This window comes from Gymnoscopelus braueri (assembly GCF_963280865.1).
Source record: "Gymnoscopelus braueri genome assembly, chromosome: 20".
NCBI lineage: Eukaryota > Metazoa > Chordata > Actinopteri > Myctophiformes > Myctophidae > Gymnoscopelus > Gymnoscopelus braueri.
This window is the reverse complement of record NC_137622.1, coordinates 34,186,111-34,199,804: the sequence shown is the minus strand read 5'-3', so window position 1 is coordinate 34,199,804 and position 13,694 is coordinate 34,186,111. Positions and strand designations below refer to the sequence as shown.

Below are 13,694 nucleotides of genomic sequence, written 5' to 3'. Positions count from 1 at the left end.
CATTTAGCAGTGAAATTACGTGTGGCGTGTGCATCTGAAATTGCCATTTCAAATCTGATTCATAAATGAGCTGGTTCTCACCGGAGACACCTACTGTACCATATTTGGGTGAGGGGTGGGTGGAGACGACTCGGGTTAGATGTCTGAATACTGAACGTGCCAATGTTTCTTAAATGGGTATTTCACTTGAAAACGATCAACAATGTCAAGTCAATCTCTGACTTATGTGCGCACCCATGGCAGTTATTAAGTTGCTTAATTCAACATACTAGACCTACTCGGGAACGATGCAAGTTGGAAAATGCCTGACCCACCCGGTTATGCAGTACCCGTTGTACACGTTGTCAGAGTAGCCGTCTGTCTATCTGTCTCTCTTTCATCAAATTCTGTATCTGTCTGTCTGTGTCCCTTTTTACGCCTATTTATGGAGTTCCGTGTCAGGCATGCCCAAATATGGAGTCCAGGCCAGTCTAGGACGCCAGTACTATGACGTCATATTAATTGATGACATTAGGACATGCAGGTTTATCAATATTTGCCAGACCCAGGGGGTCAGGCCTACATGAGGCTTTGTCGGTCCCTCTTTTGTCCATATATGGACAAAAACGGTTCAACGTTTTTGTCCATATATGGTGCTTACATGTCCCTCTTTTTGATTGGCCAAGCTTAGCGTGACGTATGCTTTTCACCTATATGTACTAGGAATCTATTCTGGGTCTGGCAGAACCAGGTCTCCTGGTCTTGTTTCTGTACCCCGTCTGTCTGACTGTGTCTCTTTTATGCCCATGTATGGAGACCTCTGTATGTGTCTGTCTGCCTGTGCCCTTTATGCTCATATACTGTATGGAGTTCCCTGATATCATCAGCAACAGCCCATGTATGTATGGCCCATGCAGTATATGGGCATATCAGTCGGATCTGGACAACCAGATCTCCATATGTGCCTATATACGGTCAATAAAAAACGTAGATTATGCTGGATGGACGTCCATTCAACTTCAAAATCCATGTTACACTCATTGAAAACACATGACATGTCCCTGGTTCTGGTGGCTGAATTTTGTGCTAATGAATCGGAAGACCTTCATTTTTTCGATTAGTTATTTCATGCATGGGCTTCATGGATTTCACGCATGGACTCCTTGATGCAACATTACACTGCATAAAATATTAACATAATGAAATAACTAATCGGGGAAAAAAATGAAGGTCTATCCATTCATTAGAGAAGGACAATCAATATCAGTCACCAGAACCAGGGACACGTGTTTTCAATTAGTCTAACATGGAGTTGAAGTTGAATGGGCTTACGGATACAGGAGGCGACCCTCTCTGAATAATATAATATCAAATATCGAAGTATTGAATCAACTTAATAAAGAAAAAGAAAATCTGGGGTCGTGAAAATTACCCCCAAAGTATTTCAAAGTGAAATTCCCTTTAATTGCCCCTTCAAATGTGTTGTTCAAAGAAGTTACTCAACTTTGTGTGCGACTGTAGGCATTTGTTTGACTTTACAAATGTGTACATTTGTACATTATACAACCCAGCTCACTGCTGCCAGGGGCCTCCAGTTGTCACGGTGCACCACTGCTCCGATCTGCAGTACGCTTGCCACAGACACTGTTTAGGGGTTTGAGAGTACTCGCAGTAAACAAAAACTAAATTGAATTGCACATATCGCAACATATGGGGCGCTACAGCAGTGTTACAGCAGTGTTTAACACTTCAAATGACAATAATGACACTATATATGACTCGTTGTTGGTGTTTCAAAAAACGTCATACTTTTTTCCAAAAACAAAAAATAAATAGCAGATGTGCAAACTTATAGACTAGTATAGCTACTTTTTTTTTTATTTTTTTTACAATACTGTAATGCAATAAAGTATCAAATATGGCATTCATTTATATAAGAAAAAAGATGTAACAAGGTTTCTGCTCAACTGCAATGACACACTGTAGCTCCTGGTGAGTGATGGTTGGATTATATGGTGTATATTACCCATCGTCAATAGTAAGTGTACTAAATAATAGTGAAATCACCGTGTGAAGTGATAAATAGACAATAAAGACATGTACCAAAAATATATGACACACTGTAAAGGGAGAGTAAGCTGCCTTTGAAATCTTAAGTGATATGAGAGCATACAACAGTGATTTATTTCCCCTCGTGGGCAAGGCAGACAGAACCTAAAGAAAATGTGTCATAATTCATGACTTTGGTAAGGAACAGGCCCTGCATACTAATATGGAGATAGCACACTTTCTTCATGCAAAACCAGCAGCTGGCTTTCTGAGACTTGCTTACAGTATAGTACTTGTTTTCTTTTTCTTAAACACTTAAGCCCCTGTATACATACAAATAACAAAATAACGAAAATATCAAATCTACACGCTCACAATGTGACACTTTGCTTAGATCTGCTATTTTCGAAATAACAAAAGAAAGAAAGAAAAAGTGCTTTTATTTTATTAGACAATTAGCAAATTGAAGCTTGGTAGCATATTAGCTGTGGCCTAACGCACCTTTTGTGATCAAAAGGCGAATGTGAGATTATGCACTGAATTGGCATGATTTGATATTCAGGCACAAATATACTGGTACTGTACCAGTATATGGTACAACTTAACCCATTATGGCCTGAGGCCGATTCTTGGTGATCGAAAAAAGTGCTCCGAGGAGCACTTTTTCTACTTTTACACTTTGCAGGTTTTACAGGGTGCATGCTGAAAATAGCCGATCTACAAGCTCACAACACGTCGCGGTGAGCTTGTAGATCGGCTATTTTCAGAGCGCAACACCCGAGCGCAACCAAACATAAAAGGACTTGTCTTTTAGTTCTTCTGGATCTCTTCTCCACTAGTCCCTCACTAACATTTTAGTCTAGTTTTTATTTGTTGACGAAATTGTCAATATGTTTAGTCTTAGTTTTTAGTCATCGTACCTTAGTTTTTATTTCGTTTTTATTTCGTTTTCGTCCGTGAAAAAAGGTAGTCGACGAACATTTTTCGTCATAGCTTTAGTCGACAAAATCAACACTGCCTCAGGTGTTAAAGTAATACTAGGTAACTTTTTCAACAAAACTAAAGTTAAATTGTATATCTTTTGTGAGTGGCAAATGTTTCACAACACCCACTCCATGAATTTCACCCCCAAAAGCCTTTTCTATTATAATTTCTATTGAAAAGGTGGCTCGGAAATGACGTCATCCGGCCGGAAAACGGAAACGGAAATGCACCGGTTTCCTGTTTGGCCAGGAACTACCGCACCGGTTTCCTGTTTGGCCAGGAACTACCGCACCGGTTTCCTGTTTGGCCAGGAACTACCGCACCGGTTTCCTGTTTGGCCAGGAACTACCGCGCTAATAACAAAAAGGAATCTCACGCTGTTTTTAAGAGATTGTAAGATTTGAAGATCGAAAAACAACAGCAAAAGGAAACACAGCTCACGGTAACTAAAGCTCCACTGGCTAAGAGAAACGATCCACAGATAGTATAAAACACGTATAGAACGCTTTTTGAAACGCTTCCGTCTACCGGTGAAAACAAATGGGATTCTGGGTAACGGAGGAATAAACGAACGGCCTGCAGTGACGGTAATGACCAGCAGAGGCTGCTAAAAATCGTTATTTGTGGACCTGCATTGTATTACTTTAATAATGGACTGGACTTCCACATGTCTTTACACTACTCCATCATTCCATGGATGTTGTTGGTGTTGGTGTTGTTGTTCGTACGTTGCTGTGTCCTGGAATGTGCTGCCAATAAGCGTCGCCTTAATCTTTGCCCAAGGCGGTATAGATGACTGGATGGGGATGGGGATGGGAGCGTTGCTTCCAGTAATCTCTCCCAGACTGGGAGAGATGTGTCTGGAGGCCCGCAGTGAGGTAGAGTCTGGCCCGGCACCATCCTCATCACCACCCAGGCCCCCCCACATTGTCACACATATGGCGCTGCCTCTGTGTCAACTGCACTCTATGGAGCTTCTCGTAATTAACCCATTCAGACCTGGAACGCATCTGTGTGTCATTTTGAGTTAAAAAAAAAATATTTTACACTTTGGCTATTCAAAAATAGCAGATATACAAGCTCATAGCGCGGCACCGAGTGCCGCACTACGAGCTTGTAGATCTGCTATTTTGGGAAAATCGTGAAAATATGTGCAAATCTTTGAATATATATTGTTTAAAGCGAAGATTTTTAACTCTATTCTTTGCTTCTGGGGGTCCCTGGAACAAAACATTTTCAGATGAGGGTCGGCGGCCAAATACATATCATTTTGGGGGTCCTTGACATGAAAAAGTTAAAAGAAAACTGATATAGAAACATACGTTTTTTTCAGAATACTGTTGGGATTTTGGAGACATTTTGTAGAATCGGAACCTCAGGCCTTAATGGGTTAACTAGATGAGTGACAAATGAAACGACAAACCACGAGGTGGATTCCATCGCATCTGTCTTTCTTTCCTTCCTCAGGCTTTCCTCTATGAGGGGTTTTTATTTTTTATTTTTAGTCTGTATGTGTGAAATCTTCATCGCCGCGAGTGAGTGAGGGGAAACATTTGTAACTCGTAGCGTCGACCCCTTTTTTCATGCCTTTGATCATTGCGGTGATGAGTGTCATATGTGTAACTGGTTGAATATGCACCGCGCATACAGAAGAACATTATGGATATGACCCCATGTTCCCCTGTGTTGCGCGGCGAGGGAGAACACGCGCAAAATGGAAGGAAATTGCCTCCGTTCTGCCAAAGACACACTTTCCCTCCCATACCGTACATTCTGTGCTGCTGAAACGGACCTGGGCTTTGAAAGGGAAGAACTATACTAAACTAAAGCATTTCAGAAATGAAACCTTTCAGACCTGCCAATGTATACACACACGGCCTCGGAGAAGTTAGCACTGGGGAATCTCATAAGGGCCAGAAGACACCTCTAATTGCCCGTCGTCTCTGCCTGGCAAGCAGCAGCAGAGGAAAAACAACCCAAATAATCGGATTCCCCGGAGTATTAGCAATGAGTATTGCAGAGGAGGAGCGGTTTCTGTGTTTTCTGAATTTCCATTCAGAATCTGTGGTGCAGTTGTTCTTTGTTCTTTGATCCAACTGCTAAATGCTTCTTAGACTTCAGGAAGAGAGGGAGAGAGGACCATTTTATAAGTACACGAGGTACCACCCACCCTGTTTTGATTGTTGCCGTAATAGCAGGCATTATTGTCATAAGCATCACTATAGATGGTTGTGGATTGTTTTATATGCCATTAGTTCATTTTTGTTTGAATCATTTCATGAACAGCTGCACGGATTTTTGCAATGAACATAAACAGTTTATCTGATGCTGAAACATGCATTATGAAATGCCTGTGTGCACTGCAGTGTGTACAATTCAGAAAACAAAAAACAGAAATTGAATCATGACCCCTGAAAGTTTGTGTGTCCTTTTACAGTACCATTCCTTTTTTTTTTAGAACGAGTCATCAGGTTCAGAAAATAGGACTCTGAGTTTTGTGTGCAATCAATAAGGCTTCCTACTTTAAAGGTCACAATGAATAATTAGCAAACTCTGTGTTGAGATTAAAATAGTCTCTTACCCGCGTACCCATGGCTCATACAAAGGAAGAGGATGCATATACATAATTGCAATCTTACCGAGATTTTTTATTTCATTGACAAGCTGCACAATGATGTGCTCTGATTTCTTTGTGTTGCTTTTTACCCGCATGATCAAAAGCCTTCATTATCAAGGCACCCGTGCTTTGCTGCAGACTCTAATTGGGGCTGCAGCAAAACACAAGCAGCATTTGATATAATAGCTCCTATACCCAAACAGGAACTGGCCAAGCCTGCATTATGGCTCACTTCTCATACTGCTGTATTCCCGCGGGGCAGGACAGAGATGTCATCATTAGTAGCCTTAGTGGACTTTCTCTCGCAACATGTAGCTTGTGCTCTGGCTGCCAGGGGTCTCAAGTTGTGACCGGCAAAACCTATATGGCAATGTTTGCAGTTGTCTGCTGTCCGTTTGTTTGTCTTGTGTTCCCATCTGGCCACGTGACGACTCTGTGCCAAGTGCACTGCTGCTGAATACATTTTGGGAGAACTAATCCGGGGAGAGGAAGGTTCGCGAAGACTAGGGGAAAAGGGCACCTCTTCTTCCTCTCCTTCTCCTCAGAGAAAAAGGGGAGGACATTTGCCCCGGTTAGCTTCATTAACACAGCTGACCTTTAGGCCGACAATTAACATTTACGGAAAAAACGGAGAGACCCCAACGTCCTCTTCCTCATCCTCCTCATCATCGTCTCCCCTGCTGGTCCTCATCATCTCACCGTCGCTATTGTCACCTTCCTGGGCTTGTCTTTAATTTTTTTAACAAAGTTTTATCCCACGATTTTTGTAACCCATTTTTTTCCCCAGTGCCAATTGCCTATGTAATCCTGGGCGCTACACTCCCTCTGCCAGCCTAGGGAGAGCCTAGAGCCGAGCTCATGCCTCCTTCAATGCATGAGAGCTAGCAAGCCGCTTCTTATCACCCGACAGGGGGGAGGTTCCCTGGTTAGACGTAGCACGTGGAAGGAACACGTTATTCCAACCAGTTCCTTTCCCCTCCACCAGGCACCCCGGCTGACCAGGGGGAGGCAGTATAGAGACCAGGATTTTCCTGGGCTTGTCTGTCGTCGTCCTCCACATTCTGTAGGCAGAAATTGCTAAATGATCCAAACCACCAGGAACATTAAAACATACACACTGGGTTGAGTGACTTGTGTAAAGTTGCACATACTTTCAGAAAGCAAAATGCCACATAAAGTGGGTTCTGGAGGCGGAGCGGAAGGACTGTTATGGACTGTGTTACGGCCCTTTAAGGCCATAGTGGGCGTGTGTTTAACCCTGGTGGGAGTGGCCGTGGAGATTGGAGGAGTGGCAGTGGAGATTGGGGACACACCTGGACCTCGTTCCTCAAATCAACCAGCCAGTATAAAAGCCTGGAAAGAACAGCCCACTAGCTCTCTTTTACCATTGAAACACCACATGCTGAGACCTTTTTTTCCAACTGTCTGTTAGAGTCATTCTAAGCATTCTTAGATAGGGCTTTACTTAACTATATTCAGACCTAAGTCAAATTAATCTAAACCATTCTTAGATAGGAGACTTTAGTTTAATTATATTTCCAAAACCTTTTCCTGAGTGCCTCTGAACAGGGAAGCTGGTAGGGGGTGTGCTGCCATTTTTTTGTTCCCCCTTTTATCCCTGTTTTTCGTAGTTAGGGAGTTGAGATTGTACTTTCTCTTTCGGTGTAGATTAGGTTCCGTTTTCTTTTCAGGTATAGGGTTGTTCTGGCTTTGGCCACCCTGACGTTTGTGCTTTCCCTGTTTGTTTATCCCTTGTGAATTTAAGTTGTTCCTATTAACACATTCGGTGCCATAATTTTATATTAACAGATTACGTTCGGTGCCGGAAATCTCACCGTTGAGCTGCGCGGCGCTGTTTAAGCTGTAGACTCCAAGGCGAGCAATCCATGTGAAACAAAGCATGCGTGCATTTTGCACGATGGTCCTGGCTAACGTCTGGAACGATAACATCTTTCACGCGGGTCACAATGGCGCAGCGATCGCGCATACAAAATGAGTCGTTTTCCCCAACGTAAAACGTTTCGGAGTTATAGGGGTTTTAGAGAAGGAGATAGAACAGAAGCGGATGGGGAGCCATGTTTTTGGCACGGTGATCTATAAGGCCCTTCCTTCTCAGAATCACCGTGGGTGATTCCAGAGCTGCTCCAGCCCCTCCCGTGTGAAAAAAACTAAAAAACAAAAAAGAGACTGAAAACACGGTTCAGACCGTGTTCGGCACCGAAGCGCTGCTCTGTGAAAACACGGTTCAGACCGTGTTTGGCACCCGATGTGTTAATAAATTGTACACTTTTTTTGTTGACCCTGGTTTGGTTTGAAATATGTTACTCCTTTATAACCTCTCTAGACCTTATAAGGTCATAACAACTGACTTCAGTGGGATGGACGGACGGACAGACAGTGATTGACAGATGGGTGTCACTGCCATCATCACCACAGTAAACACAGTTTAACTCATTCTCCCGCCAGGCCATCGGCAAAGTGTGTCGGTCCTGTGAGATTAGAGCTAATATTGAAGATGCTCATGTGTTCTGTTGCTTTAGTCAAAGTCCCAGAGGTGAAGCTTTGTTTGCCATGAGCTGTATATTTACTCACATGCATTGCACACAGCAACATGCTAGTAACTGCTCCACCCGGGGGAGGGGGGCGGTATCTAAAAGGCAGGAGTTTCCTTTCTGCTAGTCATTTAATGTATGTACTGTACTGTACTGTACTGTCTGTGGGATCTGATGTCCAGAAAAGTACCTTTATTTAGTCGTGGAGGTTTAAAAAGGAATGCTGTCATATTTACAGCAATAGGCTAGTGGTTTTGGTACCTTGCATAAGGCCACACAGTGTTTGTGCTATCTCCCGTTTTCAACAAAAGGAAGGAACTAACATTAGCTCTTCTCTCTTTCTCTCTGTTTTTTCTCTCTGTGTGTGTGCGTGTGTGCGTGTGCGTGTGTGTACATACCATGCGTCTACTACAGAACCTCATAAAGAACCTGCCGGAGCAGAAAGAGCTGAGTGCGCTGGCGGAGCTGAAGGGTGAATACGAGGAGCTGGTTGAGTCGGAGCAGTTTGGCATTGTGGTGAGTACAATAACCTGGAGAGCAGCTCGCTGGAGAGCTCACGTACAGTAGTAATGCACACACACACACACACACACACACACACACACACACACACACACACACACACACACACACACACACACACACACACACACACACACACACACACACACACACACACACACAGAGATACAGATACATGCACACACATTTCCCTTTACTCAAACACTTGCATGCATGCACGGTTGAGGAATTCCATTCCATTCTTTTCTGCTCACTGTCTCTCTCAATACACCACACACACACACGCGTGTGCACGTACACACACCGTTTTTAGTGCCATACACCAGTATAGCATACACTAGTATATCTGCCTCTTTTTATTTACTAAGGGCCCCTCGTTGTGAGGAGGTGGCTGAGCGAGGAAGCAGCAAATTAGAAGAAGAATCATCGAGGAGGACTTACTCTATGGGAGAACATAGGCCTCTATCAGGCCATGTCAATATAAAAAGTACACAACGACGTATAATTAGAAGGCTCGGAATATAACAGCGGGCCTCTTGAGTTAAATGCGGAAAGGCAAGGGCAACTTCTAACTGACGGAAGCAGCAGCAGCAGAAAAAAAAAGAAGACTTTGATAGAAACGTGATTATATCGTTTTGGAGGAGAGTCGGCAATCGGCAGCCCTGGCATCAGCTGTCAATAATACTCTGTAATGATGGAGACGAAGCCGTGGGCCCATGCATGCATCCAGGCTGTAATAAAGTTCTTTGAAAATCACACGGCATGTTACCCCCGCATGCCTCTCTGTGAATGATTCACGATGGTCGCCTCTGGCCTCCTCCTTTTTCCCTATAATGCGGAGGTAACTCCCAATGCCTTGTGTATAACATCATTTATTATGAGGTATATGCTCGTACTAGCACATAAACTAGCTCACGTTGTTGTTTTTGCTTCCAAAGTGACACGAGCGTCTCCATAGAGCATTGGCAGGCCGTAGCAAAAAAAAAAAAAGAATGTACAGTTAGACCCCAGGGCACTAGTCATGCCACCCTGTTCCCAGTCATTTCCCCCTCCTTGATGGACGCTATGTCTTCCAGGAGACACGATGAAGCAAGGGTTGTGTGACAGTTTCACCCGCTACTCTTGATCGCATTGATGTCGCGATTACGTACCTCCCCAAACTGATGAGGTTGCGCCGCTGCTGCGCTGTTATTTAGTTCCCCTGGGAAATAAACCTATGTTAAGGCTTTCCCTCGTGTCGGAGCTGTCACTTGAGTTGCGCCCTCTTTTCCTGTGATTTCTCCTCGTTGTATACACGATGAATCAATTCACATGTGAGGGGAGGAGGAGGAGGGGAGGAGGAGGAGGACGTGTCTGCAGCTTTATGTGTTGGTGTGTTGTCATCACGGGGAGGGCAGGGTTTGATTAGTTTGACAGACAGCCTTTGCGCACCCACCGCAGATGAATAAAACTGGAGCGGTAATGAAACATCATGGGTCTGGATCTGAAAGCTGCCTCCAAGCAGTGCATTATGCATGGATGTGTAGCATACATACGCCCCTGTTTTTTTTTTTTTTTACGTTGCCACATGTCTTACAGCCAAAACCCCATTCATTTAAATTCCTCCTCTCTCTCTCTCTCTCTCTCTCTCTCTCTCTCTCTCTCTCTCTCTCTCTCTCTCTCTCTCTCTCTCTCTCTCTCTCTCATCCCTTCATCTCTTTTTATCTCTCTCTCCTCCTCATTTTTTTGTTTAACTGGCTATACAGTGTGCACTCCTAAGCAAGCCCTGCAGCCATGAAATAAAATGTATTGATTATATTATTTGCAGACAAATCTGTTCCATGGGAGACACTTTATTTCTCCTCTTGTTGGATGTGCAGTCAAGACGCAGTGGGGGAAAAGTCTGTCATCTAAGCTGCACAACATGCACTTCACTGGGGACCTATGCGCGCACACGCACGCGCACGCGCACGCGCACGCGCACGCGCGCGCACACACACACACACACACACACACACACACACACACACACACACACACACACACACACACACACACACACACACACACACACACATATACCCATATATTTAAGATACGTACAGTGTAGTAAGATCTCTCTGTCAGTTGATTTTGCGTTTATCACAAATGACCACATTTCCTAGTTTGTTGTTTTTGTTGTGAGACAGTAATAGCCAGCACTCCGTTGTCCTTCTGGTACTTTTAATTCATAGACACGCGGACAGTCACAGGCACAGCATACACGGATGTGTTTCGGCGTCGAGCCATCCTCGGCGTGTATGATACAAGCTGAGGAAGGCTTGACGAATTAAAAGTACCGGAAGGAGTACAACAAGGAGTGCTGGCTAGTACTTTCTTACTGTGAATTTATGTGAGCCGTGCACCCGGCAAACTGCATTATATACAGACAGAGAGTGCTCGTTTTTGTTTTCTATACTGTGTTGTTTTGCAGTGTTGATTTCGTCGACTGCCTTTTTTCACTGACAAAAATGAAATAAAAACTAAGCTACAATGAGTACAACTAAGACTAAATATATTGACAATTTCGTCAACAAATAAAAACTAGACTAAAATGTTAGTGAGCGACTAGCGGCGAAGAGATCAAGTAGAACTAAAAACAAGATTTTATGTTTGGTCGCGCTCGGGTGTTGCGCTCTGAAAATAGCAGATCTACAAGCTCACAACGTGTAACTTGTAACTTGTAGATCGGCTATTTTCAGCATGCAATCAAGTGTAAAATCGGCCATTACGACGCCATCAAGGCACCGCCAAAATACATTTTAGTCGACTAAAATCTTATGATATTTAGTCGAATAAAACTAGACAAAAACGAAAACTTTTCAGATGACTAAAATATGACTAAAACTACATTTTATTCAAAATATTGTGACTAAATCAAAATTTGCTGTCAAAATCAACACTGTTGTTTTGTCGTGACCCCGTGCACACAGATGAGCTCGGTGAAGATGCTCCGCCCTCGCCTCAACGGCATCCTGTTCAAGCTCACGTTCGAGGAGCAGGTGAACAACATCCGGCCGGACATCATGAACGTGACGTTCGCCTGCGAGGAGGTCAAGAAGAGCGAGGGCTTCAGCAAGCTGCTGGAGCTGGTCCTGCTGGTCGGCAACTACATGAACGCCGGCTCCAGGAACGCCCAGACGTTCGGCTTCAACATCAGCTTCCTCTGCAAGGTAACGCACCGCGATGCATGTTACTTCTACTAATTAATACATTAACCCATTAACACATTCCATGCCAGAGGTTAATATCATAATGTACTCACCAGTGCCAGCGTTTTATTGTTTTTTTTTGTTTTTTTCATGTCGCCACAGACCTCGCTAAATAAGTTAAAAGTGCGCGTTCATTTGGTTCTAAACACACAGGGGATCTGTGTGAAACGGCCAGCGAAAACCCTTTCCAAATCCGGGCCGCCATCTTGAAGATACAGCGGTGAACGCTAAACAGTGATCAGCGAGGAGAAAAAAAACAACCGAGAAAATCAAGTTTTAGACAGGATCCCAGACAGGAAGCGGATACGATCGAAAAAAACGGAACCCGAATAATTCCGTTTCCGGTGGTGCTACCGGAAACGGAAGTGGATAAAACATTTCAGAAAGTGCACTTTTTGTTCATTTCGAGAAAAACACCGGTTCGCGTAGATCTACGCGATTGGCACGTGGCGGCTTTAAATAGGTGATTGGCAGTCAATGTGTTAAGACACCCAGAAAAAGCAAATATTTGAGTTACAATCGTTCGCTTTAAAAAATATACATTCAAAGATTTTCACAAATCTTCGATTAAAAAAAAAATAGCAGACCTACAAGCTCATTGTGCCGCGCTATAAGCTTGTATATGAACGCTTGAGCGGCCGTCTGGGAACTGAAAGGTCCCTGGTTCAATCCCTGGTTCCCCCTGGCTTGGCGTTGAAGTGTTTCTGCTGACTGAGTTACCCAGACACTAGGATGAAGGCACTGTGTATATAAGTGCCGACCATTTATCATCGTTGAGAGATTCTCTCAAGCCAGTTGTTTTAATAAATTATCATTCTTCTGAACCTAAATTAGATGAGTCCAGGTTTTGCCTGTACTCATCTAGGTTCCCATGCTGTTGGTATCCATTACACACACTGTATGTATGCACCCCGTCCCCTACACAATCTGCTGATTATATTAAATGTAATGTCCTTTAACACATCTGTGTCATTTTAAGATTTCTGTCCCCAAAAACGTCAAGTCCTTAAAGGGGCATGAAAACCTACACTTGACACTTTTCTAGTTTGTTTTCCAATTCAGCTTAAAAACGACAGCAGATTAAAAACATGGCAGGCTAGTAAGCAACGCAGCTGCAGCTGATACAATTAAGAATGGGTGAGTTACTGTAGATGTATGTGTGTGTGTGTGTGTGTGTGTGCCCAGAGCCATGGGTGTGCCAATGTGCAAGAATAGACGAGTCAAAAGTAGCGTCAATGCACATTGACACACTTAAATCTATCACACCAGTTATTAATTTGATTAGCTGCAGCTGTGTTGCTTACATCATGGCGTACTATAAGGTCAGCATTATGCAGCCTGCCATCTTTACCCTGCTGTTTTTTCCCCCCTTTTTTTTATATATTGATTTGTATTAGTTTTTGCCAGACCCAGGGGGTCAGGCCTACATGAGGCTTTGTCGGTCCCCTTTTCATCCATATATGGACGAAAACGTTTTAGTTTCCGTCCCTCTTTTTGATTGGCCAAGCTTAGCGTGACGTAGTTTAGAAACCATTCAGATTTCCGGCCATTCAGATTTCAACCACTAGGGGTCTGGCAGTACCAGGTCCCCTGGTTCCCTTGTTTAAAAGACAACTATCATAATGAGGTACTGTATAGGCAAACAGAATACAACAGTTGGACACATTAACAATTGGGCTTCTACAAAACAGAGCAGTCACACAGCAGAGTCGAGATGTTGCTAGACTGTCCTCTCCAGGTGTATCAGTGATACAAAAACTG

At 43.6% G+C, this 13,694-nt stretch overlaps 1 protein-coding gene across 5 annotated transcripts in view; it reads left to right on the top strand.

The window, feature by feature from the left end:
- diaph2 (diaphanous-related formin 2) overlaps positions 1-13,694 on the top strand; it is a 688,393-nt gene that overhangs the window by 388,049 nt on the left and 286,650 nt on the right. For all 5 annotated transcript variants that reach the window (XM_080415256.1, XM_080415259.1, XM_080415257.1 and 2 more), the window contains 2 exons: positions 8,596-8,697; positions 11,655-11,894. In XM_080415256.1, coding sequence (XP_080271382.1) covers positions 8,596-8,697; positions 11,655-11,894 — 342 coding nt within the window. The remainder of the gene's footprint in view (positions 1-8,595; positions 8,698-11,654; positions 11,895-13,694) is intronic.